The 21,094-nt window shown below is 35.4% G+C and overlaps 1 protein-coding gene across 3 annotated transcripts in view; it reads right to left on the reverse strand.

The window, feature by feature from the left end:
* Nucleotides 1-952: 952 nt before the first annotated feature.
* Nucleotides 953-21,094, reverse strand: part of LOC136831055 (uncharacterized) — a 275,143-nt gene continuing 255,001 nt past the window's right edge. For all 3 annotated transcript variants that reach the window (XR_010850787.1, XR_010850786.1, XM_067091004.1), the window contains exon 3: nucleotides 953-4,410. Coding sequence is in view for 1 of the 3 variants with exons in the window: in XM_067091004.1 (XP_066947105.1) it covers nucleotides 4,298-4,410 (113 nt within the window). In the remaining 2 variants the exon portion in view is untranslated. The remainder of the gene's footprint in view (nucleotides 4,411-21,094) is intronic.

Genomic DNA, 21,094 nt, shown 5'->3' on the forward strand with positions numbered 1-21,094 from the left:
TTCGCAGTCATTAAAAGAAAATTGGATGCTGATAGAGCAGCCAAAGCTGCAACTACTTTGACCAGATCAAATGTGGATATCGTGTCAGTGATTTTTTTTTTTTTACCATTTCTAAAACCCATCGTCTTTAATAATAACATGCTTTATGGAAAAGATTGCACCTCCGGTAGGACTTGGAAGTCCTTCATTTAAAAAAAGAACACAATACTAAAGCATTTTCATTTTGTTTACATTTTATCGGCACCCGCTGGACTCATGGGTATTCAACAACCCACTTGTCACAGTCTCAGAATGCAGAGAAAGCCGAAAAACACTGCAACTTCAACTTGCTTTATGTGATTGATTGCCCAACGTTCAATTGCCTTAGGGGTGTAGTGTCGTCATTGCATCTCGCGTGGTACACTCTAGGCCTTATAAAAGTGTATCCAGTCTTGCCAGTGTAACAATGGGTTCTTTTCCCATAGTTGCACATAAATCCGTGTACTTCATCTCCTTTGTTTTCTTTATATTACTGTCCACAACTCCAGCTTCCTCTGTTCACTGTCTGTAATGCTAAGTGGCCGAAAGTGCACGAGGGCTTGGCTTGGTAGCCTAAATGTCATAAAATCACATCAAATATAATGTTCAATAAAAAACGATCAAGTTTTAGAAACAAATCCTTTAAAGAGGAATTATTTTTTAACTGACGTTTTCTTTTGGATTCCAGATTAATATCAGAAACAATTAAGCGCAAAAATAGAAGTATTTCAGTCTTAATATATATGCTCTGTTGATGAGGAAATTCTAAAATATCTACGAGCAAAACAGACGCAACCTGTCAGATTTCTCATGGGAGTCCGAATCAGTGAGGAACGCATCAAAATTATTAAGGAATAAGCTGTCAATTAAGGCAGTGATAATCAGTAAGAGCATTCCGGGACAAGGTTCTTTAAAGGTTAAGTAAAATATGGGATCTTTTTAAGAGTCTATCTGTAGATAAACATATTACAAGCATACTTAGATAAACCTGTACAGAAAACTCTTGGCAATCTACATGTGAATACCAGTCTTTTTTTTCACAGCTTACACGCTACTTCTGAGCAATGTAATTTATTATATATTTATTTGCGACTCTTGAGCTTGGAAAAAAGTGTTTAGCATGAGTACATACATACATATTTTTTTTTCTCAAAGTAGACATATTACGAAACACTTTTGGGTGGAGATATTGCGTCCAGATTTTTTTTGCTGAAACTGTATGATGAAAAACAGTATATGATTTGATATGTTCATAACAGCAATAACATATCCAGCAACTATACAAGGAGCTTTCGAGGATCTATACAGGTTCTCGAAAGTTCTGTATAGATTAACTTTTTAAAAATAAATACATTTGTACAGTTACATAACCGTGGATTTTTTTTCTCCATATTCAGTGATAATTATAATAACAATAATTTATTACAACAATGTACATCTGATACCATCTATAATTTTTTCTACAACATTGTACCACTGTTACTTTTCCATAATGATAATCATAATTTCTAACAACACTCTGTGCCAGCGGCACTGCCCATTGTATTCAGAAAGAATGAAAAGCATTCATTTGCTTGCTCCGTCAACTAGACAATCTCATAGTGAACAAATAACCTTTTATTGACTCGCTTACGTCTTTTCTAGATAATTGAAGATGTACAAGCACCTAGGTTACGAAAGAGTCGTTGAGAACAAGTGTTAAGAGAAGGGACTGATAACTGTATATAGTTTACAGGAATTAAACTCCCGGGTCGTTAAAAGCAGCCGTCTAGCATGGTATAACAGAAGAGAAGACGGAGTTCCTAGATTCGCTTAGTAAATAATACCGGGGGGGAAATTTACCGATGAAAAGGAAGCACTAAAAAAATCTCTAGTCTGTAAAATCTGTCAAAGTCTAAGGTCGCTACACTTCCTTTTTCCTCGTAAAAGTTGTTCTTTGCTAAATAACCTCGACTAATTTATACCTACATCCTTGTCTACTCCCTCCGGGGGAATTAATGTAAGTCTGAAATGCTAATGCTTCTAAAAAGTACTGTCGCATTCCTCCTCTTTATTGCTTCGGTTTCAAGTGCTTCTGTACATGAAATAAGTCAAAGATCATAGGACCCTCAATCCAGCATCGTCTGAAGGATGCGTTCACGTGGATTCAAGGGACCCGCAAGCAATTTCAACTTATTTTCACGGGATGTGATTCTGATTGATTTTTTTAAACGGATTCGATTAATTTTGAAAAACTGTCCGCACTCTAATTTCACCTGAATGCAGTAAATTCTAGCATGATATCTGTGCTTATTTAACGATTTCAGGTGGAAATGAAGTTACTTCCAGATTTAACACTTTTAATGGAATCCACAGATTCCGGCATTACACTCTTAGGTTAATCCAACTTACTCGAGCAAATTGACGGTCTGAATTTTACAGACAAATTCTGCGTATTCTGAGAGAACGTCGGCATTAGAGCTTTATTTAAATACACTTTGCTCTCGGGATGGCACCAGCACCCGGTTGAACTGAAATAATTTTAGAATGACGTTGAATGACATGCTTGGGCGATTTTAGCGCGCTCCTAGATGAATATTTGCATGGAATTTTTAATTTAGCTTATTTTAATTTGAATGTTGTTACAAGCAAATTCAAAATACATTTAAAAGAACGTTAGCATGATTTCCAGACGAACTTAAACCTTGATTTACAATTAGCACTACTTGGCCGGTAAACGTAACCAGTTCTGGCAAGATAACAGATAACATCATTGAGACATTAACACGAATTCTTTTTCATGTGCCACAGCTCTTCGATCCCTTGAAATATTTGACCAAATGCTATCAAACTCAAAGAATCGATACCAAGCAGCGATCAGAGAACCTTCAGTTGGTGTTACGCCAGCAGGCTTTCTGACATATTTCAGACACTTGACGGCAAACGTTGCAGGGAGGAACCAAACTACTTTCTTCTGAACATGTGGCTGTCTTGATGTCACTCCTGCTTGCGAATGAGCAGAGCGTATTAAACTACCAAGGATGGAATCCATTTTGACACCAAATCAAAAGAATATTGGTGAATGGTTTGAACACTTCCGGCATGAAGGAAAATGAAGGTCAGAAAACGTACTGGCGCGACACCGCGCATAGACAGACCGCGTTCAACTGGAAGAGATAGCAGCGTAGGTACAAACTATTGCCGACAATCCTCCGAGATATAAACTACAGTTCTACATGATTCTATACAGAACCAATAATACCTCGAGCCCAGTACATCCTATGTATATATTTATATCTTCACGTAACGCATATACAAAGAAATTTCCTCCGTTTGATTCAAAATAGTACAACTCTAAATCTCTTTCTATGTAAATTGTCTACACTCAACAACAAACAGACTTTCGCACTTTATTCTACAAAATTCTTAGTATTTCATTACTATTTACATACATACATGCATACATTCATACATACATACATACATGTATATGTACACACAATACACACATTAATACATATATACACATATATGCATGTATATAGGTGTTATAACATATCCATATATATCAATGCATGTAATTATACAAACATACAAGCATACACTATGTATGCAGTAGTATACTTGAATAATATGTTTCTTTGGATCAACATACCCATATACATGTATGTATAGAACATTTATATGCATATACGTATACTGTATATACAGGAATACAAACATACATTATATGTACATATATATGAATTATCGTATAGATAGATACATTATATATATATGCATGAAAAGTTTATAAACAACACTATCATATCAACAATAGCTCTTACTTCATTACATAGTTTAGATACATCACAATATGACCTTCAGGAGAGGCCAAGACGCCACTTGGAGTGACATCTTTACAAAGTCTTTTCAAAAGGTGTTCGAAAAATGCCAGTTCCATTTTAAACTACCACACTGGCAAGTCTGAAAAAATCACAAATTTCATCGTGGAAAAACCGAAGCTTCCCGTTTTCCAAATGATTATATTCCAAGGACTTCTCAGAAGCAGAAAAAAAAAATCATAGAAAGTTTTTGATAATCAATTGATAAATAGAGGATACGATATTAAATAATAACAGGCGATATGTGAACATTGGGTTAAAAACAGAACCAAAGTTAGGACGAAATATTCATTTGGATCTCAGCAGACGTGAATCAACTCTTCTGCATGGAGTGACGACGAAAATATCCTCTGAATCCCCGTAGAGTTATTTGAGCCAGAGCTGCGGTTCTTCTCTCTTCTTCCGTGCTTCCCCATTCAGGTCTGTGGGTCCTCTGTTGTGTCGCTGGGTTGGACGGTTGTGTTTAACCCAAGTGTGCTTGCCGAGACCCCCTGAAGCTCCCGAAGAATATCCTCGTTTTCCTTTCGCACTGTAAAGAGAGGAAAAAGTCCATCAATTTTAACTAAAAAATAAAGTATATATATATATATATATATATATATATATATATATATATATATATATATATATATATATGTGTGTGTGTATGTGTGTGTGTGTGTGTGTGTGTGTGTGTGTGTGTGTGTGTATCTACATACATATATTCGAGAATGCATTTGTGTGTGCTCTCATGTCACTTACTGATATATAATGACTGCTTTAGCAGAGATCGCAGGAACTAAATAAACTGCAGAATGTTGTAAGTACTTTCATGTTATTTCATAGGTTATTACACAATGTACATTGTGCTGGAAAATGTACTGGAATGAAACACAAACGCTCAGTACCTTCATCTTTTTTATTCAGTTCATGTGGTATTTGCTGTAATTTTATATATATATATATATATATATATATATATATATATATATATATATATATATATATATATATATATATATATATATATATATATATACACTGCATATATGAAGAGATAAATAATAACAGTAACATCAGGCAATCAAAATTCATGTTGAAATATTAAAACTTATATTGACATCGACAGGTATGAATAACGAATTAGTTATTACATTTGCAAATTCCAAGGCTTATGTATAAATGAACACTTGAATCTTGGTGTGGAATACAGAACATTTAGTACATACACACAAACACATACACATACATATATATATTATCATAAATATACAAACGTCCTTTAATATCCAATTACTCTACCTAGTAATATATTTTCATATATGTTACCGAAGGGGAATTTTTAGTTGATAATAATCCACCGTCCCGTGGGTCGAACCAGCGACGGACGAGGAATCAGGACTATAGTATATAACCAGTCGGCCACAAGAGAGGTATAAGTGAATACCATCTCCCATCAACCCACCCGTCGAACTCAGGTGTTTTGAGTTTGAGACGATATCCACCACCTCTGCCATGTTGACTGAGGTAGAGTGAATTGGATATTAAAGGACGTTTGTAGCTTTGATTGTATATGAATCACGGTGATGTGATAAATAGTCATATATATATATATATATATATATATATATATATATATATATATATATATATATATATATATATATATAGAGAGAAAGAGAGAGAGAGAGAGAGAGAGAGAGATACATAAAAGTAATCAAGACACAATCATGCGTGGAAGCAAAAGTAAAGAGATTTATAAACTGAAGTCAGAGAGTGATGTAACAAAATCTTCTTTATATATTGAATAGCATATATATATATATATATATATATATATATATATATATATATATATATGGTTATATATATAAATGCCCTTGTATACTCGTATATATATACATAAAAGTAATCAACACACAATTACGGTGGAACAATAAATTTCATGACTCACATCAGGATCGAACCAAGGTCTTTCAATTGAAGAGCAAGGGCGCTACCAACGATGTGAGTCAGAAACTGACATATATATTTACATATGTTTGAATTTGGCAGAACACGTGATGTAGACAGTACACGCAAATGTACCATGGTGAAAAAAAGAAACTGTTTATAAACCCTGACCAATTTAGGTTTTAGCTTTCTAAGACATCTCCAAGAGGAATGACATACAGTGGTAGAAATTTACAATTTATATGTTAGAGTGACAATACAATCGTACAATCACATGGTTGGAAAAATATTCACACCTGATGAGCAACAGAAAAAAAAAAAATAAAAAAAGGGAGAGGTAAATTTTTTTTTAACTGTGCGGCTGGGTTTACGCCTTTGCTGAGGGCCCGGGTGTTTTAAAAACATATATGCACTTTGCTAATTTCTATCGAAATAAATGGACCAAGTTTATGCATTCTTTCTATTATATTCATATTCTTACAAAAGCTTTCTTTTATAATTGGATTCTATATTTCTTTCCAGTATATTTATTGATCTGTCAGAGCACACTCTTTTAGGGTTGCCTAATTCACAGAGGTAATTAGGGGTTTAAATACAGTTTATACAGAAAACTTTCCAACGTCGCTACCTTTGTACATCTCTGTTCTGGCTTAAGCGATGAAGTAAAGAAACCAGTTTTCACATTCATGTTTTAAGAGGATTGAGTATATTCAGCCTTAAATATACTGATGATACAATAGATTTTTTTAAATATCAGACGGAAAATCAAAATGTCAAGATTCTGGTTTAGATTGCCCATCAAGAACGGCAAGACGCTAAACTTTAATTATAATCTGTTGAATTTCCTGCCTATCAAACTGTTTCGAACTGGGACAATTTATCAACCATTCTCCTTAGAACCTCTGGAACAGCAAAAGGACTATAAATCTCTATCCCAACTAATTTAAGAACAATACTCCTTGAGTATCTCCAGAACTTCCATGAAGCAGACCTCTCTCGCAGCCGCTCACTGTGATGTGGAGTTTTGGAAGCGGACTTGTTTATTTTTTTTTTACTTTTCCTACACGCCAGGTGAACGCAAGTCGGAGCTGAAGGAGGAATTAAATGAGTAGGCAGAGTGAAATATTACGCTCTATTTGCTCTATGGCAAGTAAAGACTTGTAGTGCAGTGTGAAATATCAAGATAAGTAATCAGAATGGAAAGTATTTTTTTAGCAATTTCTATCTTTTCAGCCTCTGACATGATAATATGGTCATCCCGATGTGATACATGGAATCTATTCCAGGATCAGCAAAACGCATTAAAAAACGTTCGAAACATCTAATCGACAACATTCGCTATTTTAGTTTTCTGAAATGTCTGTCCGTCCGCACTTTTTCTGTCCGCCTCAGATCTTAAAAACTACTGAGGTTAGAGGGCTGCAAATTGGTATGTAGATCATCCACCCTCCAATCATCAAACATACCAAATTGCAGCCCTCTAACCTCAGTAGTTTTTAAAATTTTATTTAAGGTTAAATTTAGCCATAATAGTGCTTCTGGCAACGATATAGGATAGGCACCACCGGCGGCCCTTTGCAGGTAAGCACTGCCACTAGTAATTGGCTAGCTCTCGAAAGGGGAATGACGTCACACTAGTTAACAGTCCAGCATGATTGCCAGTACGGATTTGACTCCATTCGGTCATGTTAAGCTCCGTGCACGAACGATGACTCCACAGATTTGAGTTCCCGGAATTGAGAAGTGTCTGCAATTGATATCTCCGATAAAAGATATATTAAGTTATAATACTATCATTTCGAAGATCTTGGATCATTCTGTCTGTGCACTTTTTTATTTTGATCATGCGCAGCCTAAATACACAAGCGTCTTGCTTTTTTTTTCTCTTAAATTGGTGTTGGCCTACATAAGCGATTCCACATAGACCATATTAATTGAAATGAAGCATAGACTTATGCAGCCAGTTCCGATAGTAGGGTATTAATTCATCATAATCCTGCACGTCAAATGTTAATGTCATTGCAAGATTAAGCCTACGTATAAAATTCTTATATTTTGAGGCAATGCAGGGCATAGGCCTACATTTCAATTTCTTACATTTTGAGGCAATGACAAGGCCTGGGCCTACGCGTCAATTTCTTATTGCAAATAGTTTTCCACCCGTATCTGTAGCTTTTCATTAACATCGTAGCTCCGACCCCACGATATATAAGGTATATGCATACGGCGAAATGTACACGTATAAGCATGTGCATATACACATATATATGTACTTGCGTCGATGGCCATAATAAATGTAAAGCCACTTATACCACAGAGAATAACAGTAAAATTTGTGGGCATGTAGCCGATGGCACACAGACCAATCATAGATCTGTCTCAACCTTACACACAACTATCGAACTGCTCGCAATGAACTGTATTGAAAATATATTTACAAAAGGGATAACATATTATATTACTGTGATGAGTAAAACATAAGGCTGCTGTAGCATTTCTATGAAAATGAAGATTATGGTAGGAAGGCATCATAAGATACTTAACGAAATAAGAAAAAAATAAATGATAGCTGAAAAAGTTATGTATGAGATGATCCAAACTAGTCTGTGAGTAGCCCATGATTCATTTGCTTTTGGGGGCATTCTTGTAGATTACCCTGTTGGACAAAAGGATACATGAGTCCGTAAATTTCTCTCTTCTCTCTCTCTCTCTCTCTCTCTCTCTCTGTTGTTAGGAGAATATTCTAGTAGACTATATTCGTAAAGACCTCGATTACTTTTAAATTAAAGAAAACGTCTAATTGCAGTTAACAATAGTAGGCAGATAATTCTTTGCACTATCATTTTATGAATAGGTCTATGTTTATTCTGCAATGTTAGGTTACCATATGAAAAATTTTCGAAGACTCTACAAGCGCCATAACAGTAGCAACAAAAACAAGAATAACCACAACAAGAACCACAATAAAAACGGCTGAATATAAGATAGGGATAGGCTTATAATCCAAACGTCATAAGCTGCGTAAACAAAGACATAGGACATCATAGGTCTACGTCATTTTAATGATCCTGTTATTTCGAAAGGAGAAAATGTTCTTAATAAAATTCTCAGCAAATTATATCCAATATGACTCGTACAGTGTATCATACTGTCATTTTAAGTTAAACATAGGCCGATGGCAATGAAATCGATTTTATAACTATTAAAATGTAGCAGAATTTCCTAAAATCAGTATGAAATACCAATCTGCATAGCACTGAGAAAGTCTTTGTGTTTAAGTTTAGAATGGCGAACATGATTGACAATATCAGGCTGTAATTATTACTGTCCTGTAGTTCCCTGTGTCACCTCCGTATTCGGGTGAACCTCATTTACGAAAAACAACATTGCAGCATTGTGGAATACTCCTGACTTTATTCATATTTTCCTATTTTTTTTTTTTTACCATTTTTAAGGAGGTGCTTATTATGATTTTATTTCAGGGGATAATATAACGTTTCCTTTTGATAATCAGCAGAACATATTAGTTCGGTAAAACAACCATTGCAAAATAAATGCAGATGAAAAGAATCACATATTAACCAACTTTCCGAAACCATATCAGCTTCAAGGGATGGTCGTGACGTAAGCAGTAGGTGGGGCTTAGCTTTAAAGAGCGGTGGATTTTACTATATACGATGTACAGAAAACTCGATTGCGCCGAAGAAACTTCGGCGCATTTTCAACTTGTTTTTTGTTTGTGAGCGTGTTTGACTCTTTGCGTATTATATTATTTTTTTCCCGTCTACTTCATTATATCCTCTTAGTGAAATTATCTTGGAAACTGATATAATGGAAAGTCTATAATACAGAAATGATGCCAAGAATACCGTGAAAATTTTATATACACGAGACTTCGAATCAAGGAAGCCCCATGTAGATCGGCCAAAACGCTCCCATTAATTCTACCAACCGACAGCCGTAGTAAACCGGATAGAAAACTTAAATTTGACTTTTCTTGTTTCTGGTAGTATTGGTCTCTTTACACTCACATCCCAAAAGGAAAGAAAAAACAAGGGACCAAGCTACCGTTTTATATCCTATTTATCTCTCCAACAAGTTTGGATTCTACTCACACCTGGAAGGTTTTATGGCGCCGCAAATTCTTCGTTGAACGGGCTCTACGTTTCCACTCAACCTAAACATGGCAGCTTGCGTCACTTTTCCCCTACCTAGATGAACAGACAACTGGCGCAGTTCTCATGGCTTCGTTTAGGTCTGCCTTTTTCCGAAGACTTAAACAACTCCGCCTCCAAAAATTCCAGATAAAAATTTTATTAAAATGAAATAGTAACTTACGGGACAAGGGGTGTTTGGTCATCAATAGGGAATGGGAAATTCGTAGTTATATGACTATAATATATACTGTATGTATGTATGTATGTATGTATGTATGTATGTATGTATGTATGTATGTATATATATATATATATATATATATATATATATATATATATATATATATATATATATATATATATATATATGACTTTTATCACATCACCGTGATTCATATACAATCAGTAAGCTACAAACGTCCTTTAATATCCAATTCGCTCTACCTCGGAAATAATATATTTTCATATATGTTACCGAAGGGGAATTTTTAGTTGATAATAAGTTCGTAGCCCACGGGACGACGAACTTATTATCAACTAAAAAAATTCCCCTTCGGTAACATATATGAAATTATATTATTTCGAGGTAGAGCGAATTGATATTAAAGGACGTTTTAGCTTACTGATTATATATATATATATATATATATATATATATATATATATATATATAATATATATATATATATATATATATATATATATATATATATATATATATATATATATATATATATATATATATATATATATATATATATATATATATATATATATATATATATATATATATATATATATATATATATACATACATACATACATACATACATATATATATATATATATATATATATATATATATATATATATATATATATATATATATATTATATATATATATATATATATATATATATATATATATATATATATATATATATATATATATATATATATATAAGTGAATATTTGTATATTTGTTTGTCCACTGTAGAAACCTGGACTGCTTGACAGAACCAGACAAAATTTTGCATGTAGTTTCTGTCACCCCGCGACAGACACACAAATACAGACGAAACAAATTAAATTTTCGTTCTTAATCCACCTTTCCTTCAGTGACATTACGGGAGTCACCAGTAGCTTGGGTGGAAAGCTCCAACTTTTCTGTTGGTGACGTCATTATACTCCTCCCACTGCAAACCCTCAGACATATGGTAACCCAACAAATGCGAATTTCCTCATCATTTCGTTAGTTTATTCTTCGCGACGTTATGGTGACGTATTTCATCATAAAGCCGGTTTAAATGAAGTCTGGAATAATTGAAATATCACCTTGGGCACTCCAGCGGTTGACAGTTGGAATTAATTATTGTGCGAATTGGCAAAACACTTCACTGCATACAAAAGATGAGTTTCTTTTCATGTTGCTTGGTACTGACTATCTGGAAAATAATGACTGAAAATTCTAGATTAAAACTTTACAAGAATGTAAGTCATTACATTTGGAAATCTTTTCCGAAAGGCACTTGCAGAATTTATTCGTATGAAGGGTAAATGTATATGGTGCAAATATGGATTAGATTAAGAAATGGCAACTACTGCACTCTGAGGAATGTTGAAGTGCTCACAGCTTATGCAACACGTCAATTTCGTACCTTCTGCTGATGCAATGATACACAGTAAGGAATAGTATTCCCGTCATTTAGGAAAATAAAATGATAGTTTATGGTTATATAATTGAATGATATATATTCATTTCTATTTTTTATCAACACGTATTTATTCAAAACAATAAATAACCGATTGCCTAACAATCCTCAAAAAAGGGAAAGATTTTGTTTGGTTCATGATTACGTTATTACCAAAGGTACGAATTGACCAAGTTTATAGATGCCGTACGGACATACTCAGCGGTAATTTTTTCCTAACGATCTGTGTAAGTTTATACTTAATTCTATGTTAAGGAATCTGATGTCATTGTAAAGATAATGATTTGTAATTTATTATATTATGTTAAAAACGTTCCTGATACCAACATAAAGACTACTTATAGCGAGTTGAAGTTAGCCGTAGAGGAAAGTGTTTTGTCACTTTTTTTTTTTTTTAATATGATGAGGGGGTGGAAGGCTAACTGCGTAACAGAGCACAGACTAAATATTTCTTATTAAAAAAAGACCTCTATTCTCATACAATATTAATGGATGAGCTCAAATTAGAACTAAGGGGTTGGTTTATCAGCTTTTTATGAATTGGACAGTGAAGTTTACTGTCATTACAGTAACTCATATAAAAAAGACATCATTGGTCTAAGCCTATACCAAATTGTCTGTATCACATAAATTGTTGTTTTAAAATTTTGTATGACTTAGACCGATAACGTCCTACGAATAGCACTGAAGAGTCTAACACTGAAATGAATAATGTCTATACATAATTTATTCATATTCTGATAAGAGTCTGAGATACTTCCTGGATGAAATACAGTGGCAAACTGTCACGAAATTGACGAAATTGATGTTAACCTGTCCACACATGCCATTACTTGTCAGTTGGCCGGAAATGAGTTAGGTAATACCATCAGTTCATCCGTTCCGGCGAGTGGACTGTCTCCGCCCACAAACTGTTGTCTACACGTAAGTTTTAATGGCAGTTTCAATGAACTGACACAAGAAATGGGAGGTAAACTTGATGGTGTAAGCACGGCCTAAGGTTGTTGAATTCTGTGATAGTGAATGGGTGTGTTGGGAGAAAGTGAGAAAGAGAGTGAGAGGAGAGGAAGAGAGAGGAGGGGGGTGTTAGGGGAGAGAAAAGATAAAGATATATATATATATATATATATATATATATATATATATATATATATATAGTTGATAGTTGATTGAATGTCATTCAGAGTTTTTCCAGGCAGTGTCGCGTTGGTCAGCTAATATATGTATATATATATATATATATATATATATATATATATATATATATATATATATATATATATATATATATATATATATATATATATACTATATGTGTGTGTAATACATTATTCATACTCAAGCAGAAAAAATTTCTTAGCAAAACAGGTTTTAAAGATAAAGTGTGCTAAAGAAAGTTTCCAGTATAAAGAAGAAAAATGAAGCAAGATTTCCAAAATGGAAAGTTATAATGACTGACGAGGAAAGATACCCAGGCGCAACTTCAGGCGAAGTGACTATAAATCCGGGACCAATTACTCGCCAATGGCAAGAGATACAAAACAGTAAATGGAAAATCGAGAAATTTTAACGTACAAGAAAGATCGGAAAATTTTAGCACCTTTTTTTCTATTGAAGAAGCCTTGATCCTTTTATATATATATATATATATATATATATATATATATATATATATATATATATATATATATATATATATATATATATATATATATATAAAATTGTATATTAACTTTATCACATACACAATTGTTCTGTGCATTAGTAGAATTACTAAAGGACCTCATTCAAACTGGATGGTATCTAATGGAGTATTTATTCAGAAAAAGTTACAAGCTTTCTTGGACAAACAATCCACATTATCAAGTATCTGTAATGTGGACTGTTTGTCCAAGAAGGCTTGTAACTTTTTCTGAATAAATACCATCCATTAGATACCATCCAATTATGAATGATATATCATTTTATATAATAATATATATATATATATATATATATATATATATATATATATATATATATATATATATATGTGTGTGTGTGTGTGTGTGTGTGTGTGTGTGTATGTATGCATGTATGCATTTTGTCACATATACAGTGACATGTTCTATATTCACATACATTAAGCCACAAATTTCGTTTAACAACCAACTCACATACATCCTGGGCAACTTTTACCTAATGGGAACTGTAAGTGATAAGTGCTTCGTCACCAGTGGGATTCGAATGCCGATTGGTTGGGAAACGACGAAAATACAGTGACAATGACCACTGATAGCTCAGTGGTCAAAATCACTATTTTTGTTATTTCCCAACCAGTCGGTAGTCCGAATCCCACTGGTGACGAAACACTTATCACTTACAATTCCCATTGGGTAAAAGTTGTTCCTGAGGTAGAGTGAACTGGATATTAAATGAAATTTGTGGCTTGATATGTTATATGTATATATATGTATTATATAAAAGATATATATATATATATATATATATATATAACTTATTTATAAAAGTGAATGTTTGTATGTTGTTAGGTTTGTGCGCTACACAAAATCTGAACCGCTTGACCGATCTAGATGAAATATGACAATTGGCCATCACTGATCCTACTTAGATAATAGGGTAGGTGTCAAACCTAAACCCCTGCCCCCGTTCCCCTTCCCCATCCCCCTTCCCTTTGTAACTTATGTAGTAATTAAACTCTACGGGTTTATCATACCTCATTTCATGTACTCGAGACCATACAAAACTAATATTCAAAATGCTTTTCAGTACTAGGATCTAGGTGGCACTGAGAAGTAACAGAGGTGTTGAGTAGCAATAAAAAAGAAAGGAAGTGGGAATTAATACCTGGATAAAAGGGACAGACAGCTCAGTAATACCTGGTTAAGGGTGACAGACAGCACAGTAATACCTGGATAAAAGGGACAGTCATCACAGTAATATCTGGATAAAAGGGATAGTCACCACAGTAATACCTCGATAGAAGGGACAGACAGCACAGTAATACCTCGATAAAAGGGACAGTCACCATAATAATATCTGGATAAAAAGGACAGTCACCACATTAATATCTGGATAAAAAGGACAGTCACCACATTAATATCTGGATAAAAGGGACAGTCACCACAGTAATACCTGGATAAAAGGGACAGACAGCACAGTAATACCTGGTTAATGATGACAGGCAGTACAGTAATACCTGGTTAGATGTGTCAGACAGCACAGCAATACCTACATAAAAGGGGCAGTCACCAAATTAATACCTGGGTAAAAGGGACAGACAGAACAGTAATACCTGGATAAAAGGGACACAGAACAGTAACTATATATATATATATATATATATATATATATATATATATATATATATATATATATATATATATATAAATGGATGCATGTGTGTATGTGAGCAATTTCAACCAAACTTGGTATACATATGACTTACTATCTAGAAATCAGCAGTGTGGGGGTAAGACATCATTAGCACTAAAGGGCTCCAAAGGGGGTGGGGGTGGGAAGGGCTTCCATGAAACTGGGCTGGTTATGCCCGTAGACTTAGTAACATTAAGAATTTATCATACCTAATTTCGGTATGCATATTAATTACTATCTGGAAAAGAATACTGTAGGGGTAAGACATCAACGGCACCAAAGGGGATGGGGGTTGGGAAGGGGTTGGGAGAGAGAGAGAGAGAGAGAGAGAGAGAGAGAGAGAGAGAGGGGGGGTGTTAGGGAGGAGAGAGAGAGAGAGAGAGAGAGAGAGAGAGAGAGAGAGAGAGAGAGAGAGAGAGTTTATCAGTTGTCATTCAGTTATCCTGAGCAGCGACGGATTGGTCAGCTAGTACCTGGATAAAAGGGACAGTCACCACAGTAATACCTAGACAAAAGGGACAGACCACACAGTAATAACTTGTTAAAGGGGACAGACAGTGCAGTAATGTCTGGTTAAAGTGGACAGACAGCATAGTCATACCTGGATAAAAGGGGCAATCACCACAGTAATACCTGGATAAAAAGTACAGACAGCACCTTAATACCTGGTTAAAGGTAACAGACAGAACAGTGATGCCAGGATAAAAGGGACATTCACCATAGTAACAGCTGGATAAAAGGGATTAAAGTCGTATCAACATTTTGTTCTTATTAACGTTAATGATTTTTCAAATTTTAATTGAATTGCCTGTATCTACTGTAAATGCTCCTGCCCTTTAAATCGCATAGCTCAAGGACTCTTCCTTTAGCACTATCTCTATGTTGGCTCAGCTTTATGCGCTTTGTCCTGAGGGAGTTCTAGAAAATCACAATTTTTGGATAATTCCTTCGTGTAATGATCGTCTAAGATGCGTATGGATGGTTTCTTACTCAATACTGATAAAAATACTTTTGAAGCAAAACTTCGCATCATCTAGGTGTCATATTGCACAACTAGCCTCAATGGCTCGCCTAGTCGCCCACTTCCATGGTGAGAAATTGTGTATGGTGAAGTGTATATGTGTGAGTGTTAATACTTGCGCGGCAAATTACGATATATGACTGTGTAATTAGATAGGTTACAAATTCTAAAGATGAGTGAGCTGATCAAATAGCTAATTTAACAACGAAAAGAAGAGTAAAGCAGGCCATATTTATCTGTTACAGTTTGACACAGATAATAATTTAAGGATCTTACTTTCTAGAAAGAATCGTTCAGGGTAACAGAACCAAGTTCGGATTCACGCTCAAATCTAATTATTTGCTCCTGCTAACAAACAGACAGGCAAACAAACAAACCACACTGAAAAAGAACTCTTTTGGATAATGATAAAAAAAGCTGACAGCTGGTGGCCTTGGGGAGTAGTTAGGAGCTTGTTTGGGTGTGTAGATTACAAAATTTGAGAGTACAATCAGGTATTTATCCTCCTTTTTGTTAATTTTCTTGTTTTTTTCGAAATGTGGCTAGGACAGGCTGATGAGAAAGCAAAAGTTGCTTGGTGGATTATCAGGAAAGCGGCGTCGTCTTTACCTAATCTTTTCCTTCTAAGTGTTTTGTAATTTCTCAATCCATCCTGATTGTCTCCCACTCCACGTTGTTGTGACAAACCTGGCAGATTTCTTATTTGCCTTACAAGGTGTGCCAGCCCCACCTTGTTCACCAATTGCTTCCGGCGCTTTTTTAAATGACATATGGTGATGTTTATACATACTTTCAACAGAATTTTTGTAAATAATGTAAATATTGTTGTTGTTGATGGTGTTGTTTATTGTCCTGTTGGTTTTTACAATGTTACCGTTGTTATGAGTCTATTTATTAGCTTTGCTACTGATTTTATGTTAATATTAATTTGTTTGGGAGACATTTACTTGGGAGACATTTACTCATTACAGTAAAAAACAACTGCAAAGTACTTTACTCAAGTATTCGAGGCTTAGGTCAAATTTTCTTGATCTCCAGAGTTGTGCCTGTAACTACTATTTGAGGCTCTTATCTGAAACTCTAGTAAGTAGTAACAAATGAAAGGTTGAGTCTTTAATTGCGGAGTTTGATGGCCCTGATTTTATTTATCGTCGCAACATCTCACATGCCTAAGGTATGGCTGTATACACTAAGTCCGGACAACCTACTTACTGCCAGAAAAATTTGGAGTGTAGTTGTATGAAATTCTTTGTTTTAAAATCTTCAGTAAGTTCTACATGTGTACGTATTTGCTGTTTACCGCAATTCAAATATTGACGATTCTACTGTATATGTGACTGTCTCTTGGAAAGGATTAGTATGTCTCAGTCGCAGGATCCAAAAGCTTCACAGTGAGTGGCTAAATTCAAATTCTGCAGACCAACATGGCCGGTCTGCTCTTGAGTTCTGTGTATCCTCTGATTTTCTCCAGCTAACTGTGGAACCCCCGCATATTTCTGTAATTGATTAGATCTGATATTCACAGATGTTCCAGCTATTGTCAAATCCAAGGCTTGTGACTATATGGGCACTTCTGATCATTGCGCCACTGAGATGGACATATCTGTCAATTAGTATATTCCTAATGCCACCATTGGAAAAAGGTGTCTGGATGAAACCTAGAGCCAGTTGGGATCGTATTATTGAAGCTTGTCAGGCACTTAATATTTCAGATGCTGTATTAGATCCTAATCCCAAGAAGTAGTTTAAAAATGAAAAACTGATGGCTATTTTAATATGGTATGACCCTAGTAAGGTATTCAAATTCAGGACAAATGACCAGCCATTGGTTTTGATGATACATGTAGACGAGCTTACCATGACAAACAGACCAAATTCAACACGGAAACGAAATCGTTCAAATGAAAATTACACTATTTTTGTTGAATCTCGCCGTGCTGCGAATAGAACTTAACATACAGCCAAGAGAAATTACAATAATTCCTTGAAGAGGAAACTTGAAGGAATTGCTCAGCCCCATCTGTGGTGGACTAAACTGGCATCATCTTTCTTTGGGTCAGGCTCGCCTTCCATTCCATCACCATTAACAGATGATGGTAGATTGGTTACTGGCCCTAGGGAAAAGGCTGAACTGCTTCATCGAGGTTTTGAAGGTAAGCAATCAGCTGAGGATGTCTCACTCCCTGATACTTGTCATCCTGAACCTATTCTTACAAAATTTGCATTTCATTCTTGGGATGTTACGAAAATTCTGAATAATCTTGATAGCTGCGGTGAAGATCCTGATGGTTTCTTCCCTTTATTTTTTTTTTTTAAAGTTTCTAGTGTGTTGTCTCCCAAGATCAGTAGATTGTATAGATTTTTATGTCGACGTAGTACCTTTGCAGATCAGCGCAAGCTTAGAAATACAGTGCCTATTCCAAAGAGTGGCATATCTGCAGACTGCAGTAACTACAGGCCAATTTCTATCCCTGTGCTCTCCAAAGTTGCTGAAAAAACTGATTATTAAGCCACTATATAAGTATGTATATTCTAAAGGATTGTTAGCTGATAGTCAATATGCATATAGAAAGCAGTTACGTACCTGCAGTGCTCTTTTAGACTTAACATGCCATTTGCAAGAGAACCTGATAATGGTTTTGAGTGCAGAGTAACTCAAATAGATTTTAGTGCTGCTTTCGATTTAGTAAATCACAAGGCACTTATTTATAAACTTCATAATCTTGGAGTGGGTGGATGTGTTTTAGGATTACTTAAAGATTTCCTTACAGGTAGGCAGCAGCGAGTTGCTGTTGATGGAATCTTTAGTGAACCAAGACCTATTGTGTCTGGAGTTCCGCAGGGTAGTGTTCTTGGTCCACTATTATGTCTGGTGTATACAAGCGATATAGTTGTTGGCCTGGAAAACAAGACTGTTCAGTATGCAACACTTGTGGGTGTAGTAAAGTCTCAACTGATGAAAAATGAAGGTGCCCTCAGTCGCAATAGGAACATGGACCGGATCAGTGAATGGTGTAGTAAGTGGGGTATGAGGCTGAACTCCAGTAAAACGAAAACACTATTGATTAGCCCATCTCGTACAGATTTTCCACCCCATCCTCCCCTTCAGGCGGATGGGACTTTGCTGAATGAATCTGAAGCTTTAACTATTCTAGGTGTAACTTTTGACTCATCTTACTTTTGAGAAACATCTAATGAAAGTTTCAGCAAATGTCGCACGAAAGTTAGGCATTGTTCGTAGGGCCGCATATATTTTTAAGTGATAACATCAATGCAACCTGTTTTAGGTCATTTGTGCTTCCTTTACTAGAGTATTGTTCTCCGGTGTGGATGTCTGCTTCGGCCAGAGATTTATCTCTTTTAGATAGACTTGTTCGTCGTGGTAGGTTTCTGTTTCTTAATATTAGCAGTTATGACTTGGACCATCGACGGATGGTCTCCTGTTTGTCACTTTTTCATAAGTTGTATTTAAATAGAAATCTTTCGTATTCACAACTGATCCTTGATCCCCTTTTCCTGCTGACAACAACCAGATTTGCTGGACAGCAGCACCAATATGCAATAAATGTACCGCGTTGTCGAACTCCTCAGTTCCAGAGGTCCTTTATTCCTTCCACCGTTGGACTGTGGGACAATCTCCCTGAGGTCGTTGTGCAATTGGAGCCGCAAAAGTTCAAATGAAGATGCAGTTAATTACTATCCTAATACTATTCTCCTTGCATTTTAATACAGTTTCATCTATTCATTAATTTATTTTTTTTAATAAGTGACGTCTCTTCACTCTGTATTTCCCTTTACCTTCTCTTACTTCCTAACGAGCACCATATTCTTTGGAAGCTTGAATTTCAAGTCAATGTCCCATGTGGGCTTGTCCCATATGAATAGGTTTCATCTTCTGAATAATAATAATAATAATAATAGGGTACCTGGAGTATGTTTCCTGTCGAGTCATACGTCCAGCGACTCAGCGAGTCGGGGTATGGATCGGCAGAAAATTGTTACGAGCAAAATGTTGCGCCAAAAAATTTGATCACGTAGGAAGTGATTCTTGCAATCCAAAGGCTATCTTCGATCACCGATTTTATTGAATGATTTATGAAATTTAGGCAGTAAAGCCATGCAGTGAAGGGGCACTTTCGGCCATTCGTCGCTCAGGACAAAGAAAAAAAAATAGCTGGAGTGGTTGGACAGCGAGATAAAGGTCCAGGAAATAAAGACGATGAGGCACTAGGACCTAAGCGAATAGCTGGGAGAAAGCCCACAGTTACACTGTGAGAAATAACAGTTAGAGGTGCTGGACAGCAAGACCAAAGAAAGGAAGTGGGAATGGAGGTAAAGCAAAAGGGTAAAACGTGGATGCAGCTAGGGAACGAATGGACGCTGCAAACACCACAAAGCAATGCTGAGTGCATCCCGATAGGCAGCTTACAGTACACCACGTGAGATGCACTGACGGCACTACTGCCTATACGGGGACCACTCGATCATGCTTCACACCAAAAGTGAAATCTGGAAAAGGGTAAACGTAACATGTTGGGCCGTTCAGCTTTAATGAAGTAATTATCAGCGAGGCCTATTATTAGATAACGTCAAGAAGCGGGCAAACAGAAGAGGCCAGTTATGGAAAGACCATTAATATTGTGACACCCATGTGGGAGGGGGCCAGTCTTACACTCGATCCACTCTCCTCTTCTCTCCTGTGAGTTTTTTTGTAAAAAAATTCCTTCAGAATGACCATATAGGCGTTACTTTTGGTATCGATGAGCACTTGCATTGGAACACTATATCAGTCAGTTATAATAAATTTTATTCCAAGATGTCATAAAACCTACTTTTCAGTTCATTAAACAATATCATCGTTTGAAGTTGAACGTGATTTCTGCATGTCTCTCTCTCTCTCTCTCTCTCTCTCTCTCTCTCTCTCTCTCTCTCTCTCTCTATATATATATATATATATATATATATATATATATATATATATATATATATATATATAGGTACATATATATACATATA

The sequence above is a fragment of the Macrobrachium rosenbergii genome, chromosome 4 (assembly GCF_040412425.1).
Source record: "Macrobrachium rosenbergii isolate ZJJX-2024 chromosome 4, ASM4041242v1, whole genome shotgun sequence".
NCBI lineage: Eukaryota > Metazoa > Arthropoda > Malacostraca > Decapoda > Palaemonidae > Macrobrachium > Macrobrachium rosenbergii.